The 19,298-nt window shown below is 38.0% G+C and overlaps 1 protein-coding gene across 1 annotated transcript in view; it reads left to right on the top strand.

Moving 5' to 3' along the window:
* Window positions 1-19,298, top strand: part of PDGFC (platelet derived growth factor C) — a 249,953-nt gene that overhangs the window by 211,870 nt on the left and 18,785 nt on the right. The window contains exon 4 of the mRNA XM_084627428.1: window positions 18,385-18,592. Coding sequence (XP_084483554.1) covers window positions 18,385-18,592 — 208 coding nt within the window. The remainder of the gene's footprint in view (window positions 1-18,384; window positions 18,593-19,298) is intronic.

The following is a 19,298-nucleotide window of genomic DNA, read 5'->3' as shown; positions in this document are numbered from 1 at the left end:
TAAGAGGGAAAAAGTTATAAGCTAAAAATGTTTGGAAATGTACTTTGCTGGCAGCAGCTACACATTTAAGATAATGGTAAAGTTTTCAGTCTTTTCTATCTCCCCCACCTCACCCCATTGTAATTAAATCACCACACATTTTTCACTTTCTTTATTTTATCATCTGCTATTCATAACTATACTTATCTTTCTCATCCCTCCCAGTAAAACTAAACTAAACAGGGGGCTGAATGTGCAACCTAGAAGAACGAATGTTTATCTTCAGAAGTTTCCATCAGTTACAATGGAAAACTGTTCCTTTAAGTTAAAAAGCAGATTGCCTTGCAGTTAAAGAAAAAAAATCATAAAATAAAATTCACATGCACTCAGGGATTACAGAGGAAAACTAAAAAATTAGTAAATCAAAAGCAGCTTTAATGTGAACAGAAACAACACCTTTTCCTCTGAAAATGATAAAAAGATTCATAGATTTTAAAAAGAATTGTGCAGGTTCCCAAGACATCATTAAATGAGAGATGCAAGTTGACATTTCTGAAATGTGCTATAGCTTAGTATACAAAATTCGCTGAGGTTCATGGGTGTGGATTTGTCTAAATCTAAAGGTAACTCCTTGGAAGACAAGGAAAATAGTAGGATTATTACATCTATGGCAAAGGAGAAAGGAAATGTTTTTCAATAACAACTATTTAAAACACTATTTTCTGTTTGTTTACATCAAATCCCTAACCAAAACATGAGAAGAATTTTCTTTGTGAAGGAATCCACACCTTGTCCCCTTCAGTTCAGGGATGAGAAATTATATATTCTAACAGGAGTCCTCCAGCAGAAACATCTTCCTATGGCCTGGTATTATGTATGCATTATGGACAGTTTATGGACCTGCAGGTAATTATGCATTATGGACATTTTATGTCCTCCTTTGAGGTCTGACCATTACTGGAAATAGAATACTAGATTAAATGAACTATTGGTTTCTTCTATTATGGCAGTTCTTATATTCCTATTGAAACACATTCTTATGTTCCTGTTGAAACATAGTGGCTCTTTTAAAGGGAAAAGAAAAAAAAACTTTTTAAATTATAGAGGTTTTTTTAAGTATGCAAAAGGTCTTGCAATGACCTTCTGGCTTTAAGACATATCTATTTATTCAGGCTTTTCCTCTGAGAGATGCATTAAAGGGAAGTTTTAATCTTTTGTAGAGGAGGGTACTTTAAGGGTTATTGTTAACATTATCTCAGTTTGGATTTCATAGAATCATAGAATATCAGGGTTGGAAGGGACCTCAGGAGGTCATCTAGTCCAACCCCCTGCTCAAAGCAGGACCATTCCCCAATTAAATCATCCCAGCCAGGGCTTTGTCAAGCCTGACCTTAAAAACTTCTAAGGAAGGAGATTCTACCACCTCCCTAGGTAACGTATTCCAGTATTTCACCACCCTCCTAGTGAAAAAGTTTTTCCTAATATCCAACCTAAACCTCCCGCACTGCAACTTGAGACCATTACTCCTTGTCCTGTCCTCTTCTACCACTGAGAATAGTCTAGAACCATCCTCTCTGGAACCACCTCTCAGGTAGTTGAAAGCAGCTATCAAATCCCTCCTCATTCTTCTCTTCTGCAGGCTAAACAATCCCAGTTCCCTAAGCCTCTCCTCATAAGTCATGTGTTCCAGACCCCTAATCATTTTTGTTGCCCTTCGCTGGACTCTCTCCAATGTATCCACATCCTTCTTGTAGTGTGGGGACCAAAACTGGACACAGTACTCCAGATGAGGCCTCACCAATGTCGAATAGAGGGGGACGATCACGTCCCTCGATCTGCTGGCTATGCCCCTACTTATACATCCCAAAATGCTATTGGCCTTCTTGGCAACAAGGGCACACTGCTGACTCATATCCAGCTTCTCGTCCACTGTCACCCCTAGGTCCTTTTCCGCAGAACTGCTGCCTAGCCATTTGGTCCCTAGTCTGTAGTGGTGCATTGGGTTCTTCTGTCCTAAGTGCAGGACCCTGCACTTATCCTTATTGAACCTCATCAGATTTCTTTTGGCCCAATCCTCCAATTTGTCTAGGTCCCTCTGTATCCTATCCCTGCCCTCCAGCGTATCTACCACTCCTCCCAATTTAGTATCATCCGCAAATTTGCTGAGAGTGCAATCCACACCATCCTCCAGATCATTTATGAAGATATTGATTTGTTTTTTAAACCGTATTCATATTCCAAGACATATAGTGATGGGTACACTGTATAAATTCAAGAAATAAATCCAGTTGCACTTTCCAAACCATAGGAATTTGGAAGCTTTGGCTATTAGTGTGATTTTAATTCTGCCCTAATAGCCTTAGGGTCCAGGCATTCTGAAAATTAAGGCCCAGATTTTCAAAAGTTCTCAGCAGCAAACAGTTCCCATTGTTCTCAATGGGAGCTGTTTAGGTGCTGAGCTCTTTTGAAAATCTGGGCACTTAAATTTGGTGCTTATTAAAATGGAAGGTGAACATGTTTGAAAATCTGTCTCTCTATTGTACAACAGCTTGGAGGATATGTGTGTATTATTCTGTTACCTGGGCTCTTATTTTACAGAACCTTCTCACTCCTCTTATCTTTCTTTTTGGTTGAATGTGTAATCAGAATTTAATGAACTGTACACCCTGGGCCAAATTCAGCAGTGAAATAAATGGTGATGTAAATTATATATTGGTAGAAATTGTGTTTTAAAAATGGTGGAAGTGTCTACAGGTAGCAAATTAGTGGAACTTGGACCAAGTTGGCATTCAGTGTCCCAAATGCATGTACTTCATAGTGGTTTAATGTTCTGTAGGGGTGTTTGGATAGTGTGGGCATAAATTAAATGTAAATGTATGTGTGTCAGAGAGGTGCTATTCTTAACCTCCTTCAGCTCCCTCAGCATGTAACAGTTGCCTAATGTAATCTCAAGAAAAAAGCACCACACTGGAGCAAAGCCTGTAACTTGTTAAATAAATAACAAAAGGGGAAGCATATAGATTTTACTACTATGGCTAACTGTAGCTGATCACTCTGATTGTTGCCCACCATTTGGTCCAATCACCTTATTGATCCCAGAGTCAAATATTTGCCTCCCTCCCAGCCAGTCAAGACTATCTGACTATCTGATGGTTACATTGGGGTGGGGCTAAAAGGGGCAGGCAATGATGGAAATTAGTAACTTTGACCCCGGAGAACAGCACATGCCAGTAGTAGCCCTGTGGCAAGCAGCCACAGACATCAAGGGTCAGGGAGGCAAGGGCCAGACAAGCCAAGGTAGGCAAGGAGAGGATTAGAGATTTGGAGTCTGTGGAGGGGGACAAGACACAGATTTTATGAGGAGGGAGGATAAGTAGACCAGTGGCATGGGTAACACGGGACATTTGGGTTTGGTGGTGAAGGGGTTAAGTGTGGGAATAAAGTACTCCAAAATTACATAAAGGGGTCCTACTTCAAATTTATGCTTGGAGACCGATCTATTACATTTTATCTCCTATAGGTTTTTATGCTGTCCTCATCACAGTAGTATCTGAGTGCCTGATCTCAGAACTATTATCCACTTATTTATATTGTACTTGGAATTTTTAGATTCCAAATCATGAATAATTAAATTGTATTACATTGTAACTGTAATGCTATGTGGATCTGATTCTGCATTGCTTGAACCTCTAAAATTTCCCCTGCAGAATGAGGAACTGTATGTTAGAAATAAAATACGTCAACAACATCAGAATGCTGTTCAGGGCAATTTGAGATTATTAGAGAGGACATCGGAAACATATCGAAAGATGTCACTGGGATGCCAAAGGTTATATGGAAAAGATTAAATGACTCCCAGTTAGAATTTGTTATTGTATGTGTTTTATAATCAGATGAGGATTCACAGGGATAGTGAACTTTTTTTTTCATATGAACAAGAATAGAGGAATATGTGACTGTAGCCTAGCTAATTTTTACCTCTGTCCAGAGAACAGAAATCTTCACTCAAGTGTAATGCTAGTAGGGCAAATTTTAATCTCTGGTACCCTGAGATAAATCTACTGTAACTTCACTGAATGCAGTGGATTTACACCAGGTTTATAGGGTGTAAATGAGAACAGAATTTGCCCCCTTTTCACACCTGTCTCCTAATTAATTTAAATCCTTGTAATGCACATTTACCCTAAAGGACTGCACAAATGTTTTGAGAGTTGTATTATATCTTTTAACTGAAGGGTGAGTAAAGGTTAAAAACAGAGAAACAATATTGTTTCTTTGGTAATTGAATATATTATATGAAAATGCAGTGGAAGATAAATTTTAGGACTCGTTTACATGAGGAGTTATTCCTGATTAACTCTTTGTGCTCATGCTCTTACTCTGAAATAAGACTTCCTTATTCAAAATTGGCTTAATCAACAGAAAGAGCACCAAATATAGAGTTAATCAAGATAGTTTAATCTACTGTAAATTCACACCCAAACTTATTCCACGTTAACTTCCATATGTAGAGAAGCCTTTATTCTTTGGTTATTCTCCACATATCAATTTGGAATCTTTCCTACTTTCAACAGCTCTGTTAAAACAATTACAGAGCATGGCTGATGTTGTAGGCCATTCGGTTGGCCTGTTTACACTATTTCATTTAATGTCAACATTTCTATTATTTATCTATGCCAGTTCAATTACATTTTATTTTAGCAGTGAGCAATTAAAAACTGGTTTGTTCTGGTTTAAACAAATCATCTTGTGGGGCCTCATGCCACAGCTCCAATATAGGCAGTATCCCCACGGAGAGCCTCATGACCACAGCCCTCAGCATTTGGATCATTTCAAGGGCTGTTTCTGGCCATACCTACCTGCCAAGCTTGATACTGATTTTTTTTTCCCCTCAGCAGGGTAATGCAAGAATTACAGTTAGCACCTGGGGAAAACATGGTGTCTCATATGTGGTATCTCAGTGGCAAATTCTGGAAAATGATGACTTTTTTTAAAGACAACCGTTACATATGTATTAATTTATTTGGGTAATATGTTGTGCCATCCTTCAGTAAAAGTTTTGCTTGAGTGAAGAGAGGAGGAATTGGTGTCATTTATTATCATAAGAGTATATGTCCCTGCGAGACTGTCTTTTGATCAAAGGACAGAGCTAGCAGTTATCAAGCATCTCCCAATCTGGTAAGCAAATGCAATAAATTATATAGGCAGCAATGCTGGATTCAGTAAAATATAAACAATGTCTAAAGTTCAGAGATTTACTAAAGTACTGGAGAATTCAGGTGAAATCAGTGTGGCGCATAATACAGTTCTGTGTGTGAACGAACAAAACACAGAAAACCCCCACAGCTAGCCACTTCCTAGATTGTGGAGATCAGCAGCCCATGAAACCACAATTAGTCAAAGCTTGAAAAACCACAGTTTTGATGACTCTGTTCTCTGATTATTTCCATACATTCTGCATGAAATCATCAGAAAACACCCAGTTGTAGAACAGGAAAATAAGAAGTTAAGAGAGAGAAAATATTTTTAAGTGTAAATAATTTCTGGCATAAATAAAAGCAAAAGTATGTTTCAGTCATTACTTGGTGTATTCAGTTTTTAAATTGATAAAATGGCACATGTGAAATTGAATGAACAGTGGCTTTTCTGAAGACTTTACAATATTTATGAAAACTATTCCTTTGAAATAAAATGTTCCCCTTTTTTGATGTTAATAGGGTAGAATAATGCTTTGTAAATGGGTTGAGATTAGTGGTGCTTCAGTGTGTAACACTTGTTCTTTTGCAGATGACGGTATTTGAGTTTGTTATTTCACAGCATTGCAAATTTGTAAGATAGTATAGACCCCTGTGCCTATGCAGCATGTCAGTGAAGTCAGTGGATCTTTACATGAGATCAGGGTCCAAGCTAGACATTTGCATTACAGGAGATTCAAGCTATAGTCTCTAACTGAACAGATTATTTTAAAATCTCTGAAAGGAAATCTACAACATGCTTGAGAACACACCACACCACTGTAATTCTATCACTATCCTTATTTGATAGATTGTGTAACCTTTATTCATGTTAACCTAAAATACCCTAAGTATCATAACCTTTAAAATTCCCTAATGTGTTTGGGATTTAGCTAATTTAGAAATCACTTTACTCGCCTTGTGATATTGCCATATCTGTGATTAGTGGAGATGCTCTAGCTAAATCCCTCCCCTTCAGGTAAAGTGGAAGGTAGTTGTTTGTTGGCATGCTATTCTACATGCAGGATCTTTGGCTCTGGAACTCGATCCCTCTGTTCTACCACAATGTGCATTTGTTAACCTTGTGGATTTGTTACATGATAAAGCCCAAGTTTTTCACTTGTATTTGTACTGTGATGTGAACACACATTATCTCCACACAAACCTGGAATGAAATATAGTTTAACAAATGTAAATTGAGGGATTCTAAATCAAATTAAAATTTCTTACATTGTAGAAGACTTTTTCAGTGTTGTTAAGATCCTCAAGTACATTTGGCAATAGACAGTAGTTCCAGACACTTATAGGTTAATTAATCTTATGTGTTTATACCAGGAAAATGAAGATTTTTGACAGCAGTTATCAATTTCTAATTCACAGAGGAATCTTAAAGGATAATTAAGAGTGCCAGCAAAAGCAAAAGGCTGTCATGTAGGGGTACATGGAAATGGGTAATGGGAAATTAACACTTTATAAAAGACTTCAATAAAAGCACAAAACTATTGGTAATTTCTGATTTTTATTTTATTTTTTTGATTTAATTGAAAACAAGAAAATGGGCACAGATTTGCAGAAATTTCAGTGAGATGCACACAATTTTAAAGGTAATTCACAATGGTTAGTGAAGTTGGGTTTATTTTTGAGTGAAGATGGCTGCTCACATAAACTGCAAATTTCAGGACTTCCAAACTCTTCAGTATAAAGGAAATGGTGAACGTTTTCACTTGAAATTCAGTGTGGGGAAAATATAACTTTACACAGGTCTGAAAATTAACCAGTTGTTCTACTAAGTAAACAGAACAGGTCTCACGAAGAAATTGTCCACAAAATTCTATTGAATGCTCAGGTCCAGATCCTCAGATGTATTTAGGAGACTAACTCCCATAGAAATCAATAAGAGCTAGGTGCCTAAATACCTTTGAGGATCTGGCCCTCAGTGACTTCTGGAATGCTGTGATGAATAACTTTCTAATCCATTCGCGGGGGTGTATCATATCCTCCCTATCGGACATTACACACTGTTGATCCTTTCTTTACATTGCAAAATAGCCAGCTCACAAGCAGGCTACTGTGCAAAAACTGAGAAAAATAATCTCCCACTGAGATTCCAAACACTTACAGATGCTCCGTTTAGTTTAGTTTCCATAGAACTTCACATATTTTGACTTAAATGAGTAATTTAAAAATGTGCTGCTAAGAACACATCCTTTAATTATGGCTGACCACATTCCCTGTCAGAATTGTGCACCAAGTTGCTGTTACTGGGGGCAGTTATATGCCTTTTATATGAAAACATATTAATATGTTGGGCTGTTTATTCCTTACTAACTGTCAGGTTAGTGCTCAGCAAATAAAGCAGAAAAAATAATTTTCTACTGTAGAGCATAAGAAAATGTAATTGATTCGCAAAAAGAAAAGGAGTACTTGTGGCACCTTAGAAACTAACAAATTTATTTGAGCATATGCTTTTGTGAGCTACAGCTCACTTCATCGGATGCATGCATCGAAGCCCATCCTGGTGCAAATTTTAATGTATAAATGAAACAATTAGAAATTGTGTCCCTGATCCTGAGACCGGATGTGTGCAAGTGGATCTTTGCACCAGTGTGCAGCAAGATGGAATTCATTTGGGCTCCTCATGAGCCCAAATGTCCTCTGGCATGTATCCAGTTGCAGGATTGTGGTCTACATTATTACTTATCTGATCACAGATGCTGATAGTTTCTGTATGGATGATATCAGTTTAAAATATCAATAAATAATCAGTTTGTGGTGTTGCAAGGCCTTCTTCTTAACTGAGTGAGAGGCAGTTAGCCATGATGGTTGTTTTGCTTCTCAGTGTACAGAACAAGAGGCTTTGCTCAAACTGTTTGATACAATTCACATACAGAGTGCTTTATTTAGACCAAAGATTTAGTGAAAGAAGCTTGGCCATTTTGACATTGTTTGGATTCGCATATTATTACATAGTATAATTCAGAGTTTCTGTAAAGCTTTAGAGTCAGGAAACTTATAAACTTAAGTTTGAATTTTGATCTGAGCTATAAAAAGTACCTATTGGGATACCTTTATGAGCAGAAGAGCAGAGAAACATTCTCAAACTGTCTCTTTTATTGTGGCAAAATTTTAAAATATAATTCTTGATAAGATTTCTGTTGTAGAAAGGGATAACAAATGTACCACAAAATACCTATCAAAACATGGCATTCCAAAAATAGCATTTCATGGACAAAACATTATACAACTATGCCAATATATACTGTATAAAGAAGCGGGGTGGGAGGGAACCCCAACCAGTAAACCTGGAGAAATACTCAAAAAACCACACAATTTCTTCAATTATGTGCTAATTCCTGTTTATATCTGTACATTCTCATGTTTAAGAAATAATTGTTCTTATTTGAATTCTGTTTTTACGTGCAAACAAGGGACTTTATGCAGCTACAAGAATAGACATACTCAATATTTTGTTTTCAAAAAATGTAGTCACCCATTCAGGAAGTAGAAACGATACCACACGACTTGCATATGATTAGTCATTTCAGGAATAACGAATACTCAAAGTTGAAGAATCTGTAAACAAAGTCTTGTAAAAGTGGTTCACCCAGATTATTGAGCAAATACTTACAAATGACAAATACCATAGTGGTAATCAGAATATGTTTTGAAGAGTATGTGAACAGAAATAAGGGTTAAATTCATTAGATAATTTATTCACAGTGAATAACTTAACCAGCTCTGCCAGCTATATAATAGCCAAGTATACACCACAGAACTTCACATTTCCAAAAGCACTGTACAAACATTTATTATTTGTGTTGTGTTAACACCTTGGAGACTGTATCAGAGACCATCATGTACTAAACATTAAGTAAACACATAATGAAAAAAAAGTCACTGCTGCCAAAAGCTTACAATCCACAATAGTTATTCTTCACAATTCCTTTGTGAGGTAGAGTAAGTAAATATTGTTCCCATTTTGCAGATTGGAAAACTAAGCCACACAATAAATTTCTTGCCCGCTGCTATACAGTAGGTTAAATTGGGGTCTGGATAAGCAAATAGATTGTAGGTAATACACTTATCTTGTCCGTGAGTCAATTTTATCACGTGTAAAATGTGGACAATGGGGATAACATTTCCTTAATTATCACATAGGGGATTTGGTTTGGACTTTCTTATACTAGAACTCAGCTTGGCCTAGCGAGTCCATGGTAAAACCAGAATTAATCCTACGCATTTCTGATTCCCAGCTGTGTGTTAATGTACTAGACCACATTGTGTCTGTAAGAAATAAATTCAGTTATGTAACCAAACAGACTCTGAAGGGGACAAAAAACAGTAAGGGGAAAAAAACATACTTTTTTGTATGTGTTAGACCTTTTACACAAGAATTATACACATTTTGATTTACATTCAAGATTTATTTCATTAGGATACTCCCAAACATCAAAATGATTTCACACTTGCAGTTAGCAATGTATATTATCCTTAAACGTACAGCACCCTGAATTTTATGATCAGAATAAGCATTTATGATTTTCCTTTTCCTCCATAGTTTTTTTTTTGTTTGTTTAAATGTCATATGCAGTAACCCAAACAACATACATTTTTGGCAGTTCTTTCTCAGGAAAGGTTTGATAGGGTGAGAGAAACAGTATTTCAATAAAAGCAGCAAAGAGTCCTATGGCACCTTATAGACTAACAGACATATTGGAGCACAAGCTTTCGTGGGTGAATACCATATGTCTGTTAGTCTATAAGATGCCACAGGACTCTTTGCCGCTTTTACAGATTTCAATAAATTGTTCCAGGGCATAGTTGTGCCTTTGCAGAGCCTACTCTCAGTTGTTACTGGCAGGCATTTTTGTCTGCATGCCTCATCTTCTTCCTAAGCTCTTTAAAGTGCAGATAAAAGTTTCATGTGGCCTGAATGAGATTAGCTACACCTTTGCATTGATATGGAGCTACAGTACTAAAAAGTTTGTTTTCCACTAGATTAACTCTATTTTTCCTTAGTGTTCAACAATAAAACCTAATCTTCACTCCTCACTCTTCTGTTGGATATGCACAAGGTGAAAAGGCATCTTATCAGTTTTAAATGTACCTTATGAGTTTGGCTTAAGAAAGCTGAGGCATAAATCTTTTTCAAGTTCAGAGGCCAAAATATTTTGCAGCTGTTGCTAGGACTTGAAAGGTAAACTTTCTTTTTCTTGGAGGGTGTATGGTGTGCGTGGGGTGGGAAAGGCTCATTGTAAATGAAATATTTTAAAAGTTACATTAACAAGGAAAAGACTTGTAAATGATGAGATTATGCTTGCTAAAAGATAAGCAACTACATCATTTGTGAAAACAGTAATAATTCCAATATTAATGTTCCAAAAAGAAATTCTATTTTATAGGCATTAAAAGACAGATATTAAATTAATAAAACATTCAGTGTAGCTATAGTAATTTAAATAGAAACAAACAAACCCAAAAATACCGATTTAAAGTTGGGAAATAAATGAGTTAAAGGGCTTCCTTTTGAAGCCAGCTTTGTTTGCGTTCATATGGCAAAATTGATTCATAGCAATAACTTGTATAGTTTTCGTCCTAGTTCAGCAAAGCATCGAGGCACGTGCTTAAGTCCATCCCAGTTAAGCAAAGCACTTAAGCATGTGCTTTAAATTAACCACATGCTTGTGTGTTTGGTTGAATTGGGGTTTAGTCACTGGGGATCTCATTTGCTCTTTATTACTTCTTGTCTGCTTAGGTCCTTAGACTGCATTTATCACCATGCGGTGATCCCAATACAAGCATGTGTGGCCCCATCCACAGTAAAAAAGCCTATGTTTAGAGGCTAACAGAAAGCAAAGCTCCAGGAATCATCTCCCCACCAACAAGGTGAGGCACGCATTTAAACCAGAAGCCCTATGGAGCCCAGGGAAGCCAAAGGAGATAAGCCACCTGCACAGAGGCCCTGTACATTTGCTCTGTTTCCAGGTCCTGGCAATCCCCAGGCTCTCTGGAAGCATGGCTGTTTAACAGAGCTGTTTACTACTTCTCTCATAAGTTAATAGAAAGAATGAAAGAATCAATAAATAACAGAGTTATTTCACATGGATGCCACAAGTTCTCCTGATGCTGTATTTTGTAGAATAAAGAACATACAGCTGACAGTAGGTGAGAGTGCAATTTCAATGAATTCTTCATGGGATACTGAATACTACTTTGGTGACATTTATCTTATTGTTAACTGGACTTCCTAGGACTGAACACTTCCACTTCCATAATTCCAATGTGGCCATACAAATGCATCATAGATATAGGTTCCTAAACATTTATCATTCTATATTCTCCTTTCTATGTATAGAAACATTACAACTACTGCAGTCCAGGCACATAGGCCACCAATACAGTGAATTGATTTCAAAGTCTCCAACATGACATTGGACAGCATGGCATTAGTTCTGTTTTTGTTGCATTTAGGGCAAGTTACCGTGGGTTATTTCTGACATTTGTGGTCTTAGAGAAATCCAAATTAAATAACTGTTGTTCTTTTAAAATTGCCTGCAGGGAGCCCCACTACAGATTATATACATGCCCTCAGCACGTAAGTTTGCAATTCTTCAGACAGCAGTTTTCCATGGGGCTGGGCATGCCTGATTCTCACGTCTTTGTACCACCTATGTAAAAATATATAAGGGCGCACAGCCCCAACTTCTACTCAGGTAATTATCTATACTGTAGACAAAGATCAGGAAATCAGCAATGTCACTCAATATTTCCTGATATAGTTATTATTAATGTACATTATGGTACCTCTAAGAGGATCCTAGCAGGATTGAGGGTCCACTATACTGATCATGGCTGAGGCCAAATCTACTGACTTTAAGCCCTGCCCCTTCAAGCAATGGCATCATTAAGGTAATATATAGCCCCTCTCCATAATATCTGAGAACCCACATCAATAAAGGATGATAATACTCAGTGCCTTTTCTGCCTAGGACTGGGGCACAGCCAGTCAATGCTCTGTTTGACAGTCTTTTTAAAAACTATCCACAGTGAACTTGGGGGAACTACATCTAAATGCTACATCTTGGAGATGCCTATAAGGACATCATCCCCCAGAACTGATTGAAAGCATTAACATCCAAATCCCACTCCCAGTCTGCTGAACCAGGGATGGACGCCCAGGGCAGTGCCATGTCCGGAGACATTTTTGATATCCTATCGTTCCAGGTTGTGTTGTGCCTTTTGTTTTTTGCATAACAAATACAATATGAGAAAATCATACTTGGGGCCCAGATAACTGTTTTTACTAAATATACACAACATGCAAAGTCTAGCTCTGGGGCTCTCAAACTTTTTTTGCTAGGACCCGCCTTTGAAAATATTTCAGGCTGTGATGACACCCCTCCACACACACAAAATAAAGTGATAGTAAATTACTGTAGTTACCCATAGAAGCATACTCATGCTCATGCCATCCTTACATCTGCTCTGCTGTTGGCAACAGTGCTGCCTTCAGAGCTGGGTGGCCAGAAAGCAGCAGCTGCTGTAACTCCCTCTTCAGCTTTCCCTTCCCCCAGCAAAACTGTTGTGATCTCACAACCCCCCTACAATAGCCTTCCAACCCCCTGTTGGGTCAGGACCCCCAGTTTGAGAAACTCTGGTCTAGCTACACCCACCCACCATGCAAAGTCTGTGTACGCACATGAGCTCACACACCCACTCTGCTGCTCTGACTGATTTTCAGGCAGCTTCTAAAACACAGAACACAGTAAGCACCACTAGAAAGCTCAAGCTATTTAAAGGGATATTACACTATTCCTATACACTACACAGATGGTAGGCTTCAACAACAAGGGGCAAGCTAAACCACTTTGAAGAAGCTCTTTGACTTCTTGTCTGCATTCCCAAAAATCTGATACTGTAATTTGGAAGGAGTTTGTTCAATTGGACATCTAATCAAGTTGTTCAATTGGTCATCTAATCAAGTTAGATGACGCTGCAGACCTATAGAGCCTTCAAGCCATCAAGCTACCACACATCTTCCTCTGAGACAGAAAAGAAGAAATGGAGCGATGTGCATCTCATGACTCATCTTAACATAGTTACTGAGATAATCCTGTTATATTTTTGATACCTAGAATTTCCTTGATTTCTGGGCCATTCTGAATTGTAGCGCCAGCTGACTGATGTCATGTGATTATGTGTTTGTTTGGGTTTTTTTCTTTTTGCACAGCCACAGCTCCTGAGGTAAGTGTGGCAGAAGGCAGGGCTGAGAGATGAAGAAGAAAAGGAAGGGTTTAGAAAAATAACCTGCACCAACTGTGCACCTATCTATCTAAGGTACTTCTATGGTCCTCATTACTGTAGCATCTAAGTACCTCCCCATCATTAGTGTATTGAGCCTTACCAAACCCCTGTGACATAGGGAAGAGCTATTTATCCTCATTTTTACAGATGGGAAACTGTGGCAAAGTGACATGCCCAAGGTCTCACGGGAAGTCTGTAGCTGAACAGGGCAGTGTACACAAAACTCTTGCTTTCCAGGGTAGCATCCCTACCACTGTACCATCCTTCCTCTCCTAACATCAGAATACTCACTTTGGGCTGGATTGTTACAGCTATTTCTGACCCACATAGAGGAATAAGGCCCCCTTTGCTCTCCTGTCAGTTTTGCTCAGATAAGGACTCTGGCCTCAGAGGCAGCAAAGACCACCTGACTGATATTCACCTCATCAAGTGAGTGGGTAGAGGGTGAGAGGAAGCATGGCTACATCCCTGCCCCCTTTCCAGCCAGAATAGCTAGTCATGCACATGGGAAGAATGGGGGAGGGGAGTATGGTGGGAAGGAACCTGCTGCATGAAAAGGGATGAAATAACTTACAGTCCCTGAGCAAAGAGGTAGCAGGGGAGTAATTCTAACTTTCTTAGTCAAAGTTCATTCTCTGAGCTGTTCCTGAGGCAGTGCAGCTATAAGTCAACCCTTAAATGAGGCTGATTGTAAAGTTACAGTCTAGTCATTTGGTTCCTGTCGCATCTCTTCCTCGCAACCTTCCCCTCCGCCCCAATCTTTTGCCCCCTCCCACTTTTTTTAAAGCTTGAGAGTTCCTTCAGGCACATCTGTAAGATATTCATTTCAATAGGCTCAAATGTACCCAGAAAAATACAGTATAAATAGCCTAACTGGAAATTCCATTTGATCCAACACCAATTGTCATTCTTGGCTTTTACTATAGCAGCTGCTGGTCTAGTGTATTTTACTATGGTTTTTGGTTTTTGCTCTGATTCATATTTAATAACACAGTAAAGACAAAATTGTTTGTCTCTATCTAGTATTTAAACATGTTTCATCCTATTAAAATAAATGAAAATGGTTCCCTGGGTATAAAAAAAGTTGAAAAAGTTTTAAGTTTGTTTTTAATGTGGGGGGAGGAACATGTTAAAATATATCATTTGTCAAGATATTTTTCAAATTATTATTTTGCATTTTGCAGTTTTGATGTGAATCACTCATCCTTGGGGGAGGGGGAAGCCCCAAACATTCCTATTAATCAAATATGTGGAGCTGTGAAAGAAAAGTTTAAGTGTTTAGTCCATATTCTGGAGTGCCTCAACTTCACTAGAAAGACTGGGCCAGATTTCTCCCTGGTGTAAGCCCACTGGATACAATGGGCCCCATTCATAAGCTGTATTACAGCCCCCTTGCCCATATCCCAACTGCAAATGCCCACTATGGAGTTCCCCTGTTGGAGGGGAGCTTGCTTTTGGGGCAGTCAGTGCCTGACCTGCTACCCTCTCTGCAAAGAAGTGAGGTGAACTAGGCATGGTTAATCAAGGCCAGAGGATAGAGTGCTGACCTTGCTACCATGTGGTAAAAACTAAAGTGCCTTGTATCCACTAGGATTTCACAGTGAGATAACTGTTGTACATTAGCTATCCCACTGTAAAAGACCACTTTTTTTGCACACAGTCATCAGGTCTGTTGAGGATCTTAAACCAATGGTGCAATTTAAAGCTGCTGACAACAGCTTTAAATTGTGACAGGCAGCAGCAGGACCCAAGGAGCCAGAATACACCGAGATTTACTCAGTGAGATTCTAGCCCTATGGATTTTCAACAGGGATTAATTTTTTTCATTTGTATTAAGAATTTTTAATGACACTGATGGGCTTAATTAACCCTTAGGAGTTGTTACATCATAAAGCTGAGCCAGTTTTTTGGGGGAGTCACTAGGTGTGCAGTTATCAATTAAACACAAATATGGAATTTCATGATGTTTTTAAACAAACTGCGGAACAGAATCACACTTTAGATAGAACAATAAGTGCTATCGAAGTGGAGAATCTGTTAATGGCAGATGTTGAGCCCTTATGTTTGAGGGATGGTTGCTGAATTCAAATAGTTTTCATTTTATCTTGCAAAACATCAATAGCTGTATAGCTGGCAACACCCATAGATGGTTTTTATATATGCCTGATCAGCTGACTGTGCTGTGAATTTGAGTGACAGTCCAAGCACATTCCACTAACAAATGGACAGATTTTGATACTCTTGCGTTGTTGTCCCATTGCTACAGCAGAAAGAGAGAAACTGGTTGAGAACTTGAATATAGAGTTGTTTGCTTGAGGTTACAACTCCCGTGCTAACTCCTGAGAATTATCATCTATGCCAGTGGTTTTCAACCTTTTTTCATTTGTGGACCTCTAAAAAATTTCAAATGGAGGTGCAGATCACTTTGAAAATCTTAGATATAGTCTTTGGACCCCAGATTGAAAACCACAGATCTACACTTTGCCTTTTGCCATCTGACATCCCTGTAAAGAATGTACATACTTGTAAATAAGTTAGGATACTGTATCTTTTGTCAATTCATTTCACTCCTAACAAGAGAGTTCCCCCTCCTAGAATCCAAACTTTTGTCAGTGTTCAGAAATCATGACACTTCTACAGATCAAATAATTTTTAAAAAGCTTTGAAATGTTAGTGAATTTTTGTCGTTTGCAAGCTAGATAAAGCCACCACTCCTAATAACGTGTTATGAATGATGGGAATAGCCAAAGGAAAAATAATACTATTTATTGCTACTCTTGACATTCTGCCTAAAATGCTTAAATGAAAAATAAACAACTATTTGCAGTTTTAACAAAGAATAACATTTTAATTGTCATAAAATACTTAGCTATGCATGTAATTGAGACTTAGTCAGAAGTTGCTATGTGGTAAATATCAATTACAGTATTCACATCTTTAAAGACAATTTTGTGATTATGTACTCTATAAATTGGGTACTCAATAAACATTTTTACACTGATTTATATAATTTTATTAAACTTAATTATTTTTTATAAATGATGTTATACATTTGTAACTACGGTTCATCAAGATGTGAATCTTCAATTTTGTGCAATTTTGCTATCTTTTAATGATGTTTTATTTTGTTCTTCTAAAGTGAGACTAGTGGACAGTGATGACAATTTTTGTGTTTAAACTACTTTATCCATTTTGCAGTGAAGCAATATGGGTCTGGTTCACCAGTTCCTTACTGCAGTTTTACACTGAAACAACTGAATGATTTCACTGGAGTTACATCAGGATAATATTAGAGTACCACACTGGTGAATCAGGCCTTGTATGTGCATCAAAAATGAGAACATGCTGTAAAAAAATTGTCAGAAATCACTGATAGGAAATGAGTTTTCTTCAGAATGATTGCTAGGTTAATCTTCCTGATATTTACTTATTATTGAGCAAAAGAAAACCCCACACTTTCAAAACAGGAAACATCAATATTAACATATATTTATATATAAATACTCTTTCTGAAGGAAAACAGGAAGAAAAATCTTACAATATTTATTTTTCTTTATAGTCTGGATAGCATTACAGCACTGTTTTGAAATTTGAAGCACCATGCAGTATAAGGTTTAAATTACTGTCCAGAATATGTTGGTTTATTATCATAACCCAATGGTCATGCTATTTGTAATGTGGGCATCAGAAAGATGAGGAAAATGAACACTTAGTTTTCTGCGATCAGTGTTCATTTAAATTACCCACCAACATTGAGCAGCTGGATGGCTTCAGCCTCTCTGTTGGAAATAATGCTAGAATGACAGGATACAGATCCCTACAGAAGTTACCAATACCAACAGTCTAGATATTGCTGTACATATTTCTATGCTTGCATGATACTTAGTTAAAAAAACAACAACCAAGGACCATGGATATGATAGAAATAAAGCAAGGACAGCCATTCTCGTGGTATTTCTTGAAAGCAAATATTGGGAAAGGCATGTTGACTACTTCCACTTATTACCTTTCCTCCTCACCCTCAGATCAGCCCTCAGACGCACACTTAATCTAGTGCCCGTCCTCCTGGAGAGTTTAAGTGTTGGCTCACTTACAGTTAGTGGAATAAAACATTGCTATAATAGCAGCAAATTCCGATGGTGTGTGTCGTGGCTTTTTCAGGGCTGTTTTCAATATTTTAAAGAAGTTCTGTTTAGTGTGCAGTGTTGAGAGGGCATTTCAGATTAAATAATACCTAGCTGTTATATAACACTGTTAATCTGTGCAGATAACATACAATGCTACTGTTACCCTTCTGAATTATTTGGTCGGCACCATCACTATGCTTGGCACTTCACTGAACACAGTCCCTTTTTCATCAATAGGTAGCAACAGGATTTTCTACTATTGTTACACTAGAATTGTTTCATATTTGACTCTACAACACCAAACCCCACAAAAGGCCAGTTAATCCTTGTGCTAAAAACAGCATGAGAAATGTGAGTTTCTTAAGATTTCAGGAGGGAGTAATTGCTTGTAATGGAGCTATATTTTTCCATCAAAGGTTTAGCGCACCATTTGCTCTAATTATTTCTGACATATCATCCATCATTTAATGAACTTCTCCAGAAAAGAGGTATAGTAGCATGTCATTCCTAAAAAACAAGAAAATAAGAAGAAAAAAATGTGTAGTCAAATTAGCACTTTAAATGGGAGGAATGTTTAGGTGCTCCTTGGATTATCATTAGTCTTAGTCAGTAAATTGGTTAAACAGCTAGTTACTTTTATAATCTCGACTGCCAAGTTTATCCAGCTTTATAAAGTACAATGTTTGACCTAAGCAATTACATTACATATCTAACTGATACTGTTCTTTGTTTTATTGCAGCACCGTACAGAAGCTGCCAGCCCATCCATGTTACCCCCGTCAGCTTTACCATTAGATTTACTAAACAATGCTGTTGCTGGATTTAGTACTGTAGAAGAACTTATCCGGTATCTCGAACCAGACAGGTGGCAACTGGACTTGGAAGACCTGTACAGACCATCATGGCAAATCCTTGGAAAGGCATATATTCGTGGGAGAAAATCAAGAGGTAACCCCCACTTCTGTAATTTATGGCTCTGCATAGAAGTTTATCTTGGCAAAGGAACAGTCATTTTACGCATTCTTCACCCTGTCTTACAGCTTTTAACTTTCTATAGTCTTTGCAGAGTATAGATACTCTCACATTTTTATGATTTGGACAAAGGGCAATAACTAAAAATGTCTCCACAAAAATATGGAGAAATTTAGCAAAATGAAATAATGAGATAGGTTTTGAAGCAGCCAATGTCAGAGCATCTCTCCATGTTTCAATGCTAGGGCCCTACCAAATTCACAGCCAGGAAAAACGCATCATGGACCTTGAAATCTGGTCTCTTGTACTATACAGTTTTCCTGGGGGAACAAGTGTTTCTCAAACTGGGGTCCTGACCCAAAAGAGGGGATGGAGGAGGTTTGCAAGGTTATTTTAGGGGGATCATGGTATTGCCACCCTTACTTCTGAGCTGCCTTCAGAGCTGGGCAGCCGGAGGGTGGTGGCTGTTGACTGGGCGCCCAACTATGAAGGCAGCACTCCACCAATAGCAGCGCAGAAGTAAGGGTGGTAATACCACAACCCCCATACACTAACATTGCGCCCTCCCCCACCACAACTCCTTTTTGGGTCAGGAGCCCTCCAATTACAATACCGTGAAATTTCAGATTTAAATACCTGAAATCATGAAATGTATGGTCTTTAAAATTCTATGACTGTGAAA

Source organism: Lepidochelys olivacea, assembly GCF_965140295.1.
Source record: "Lepidochelys olivacea isolate rLepOli2 genome assembly, chromosome: 4".
In the NCBI taxonomy this organism is placed as follows: Eukaryota; Metazoa; Chordata; order Testudines; family Cheloniidae; genus Lepidochelys; species Lepidochelys olivacea.
This window is presented reverse-complemented; position numbering and strand designations above follow the sequence as displayed.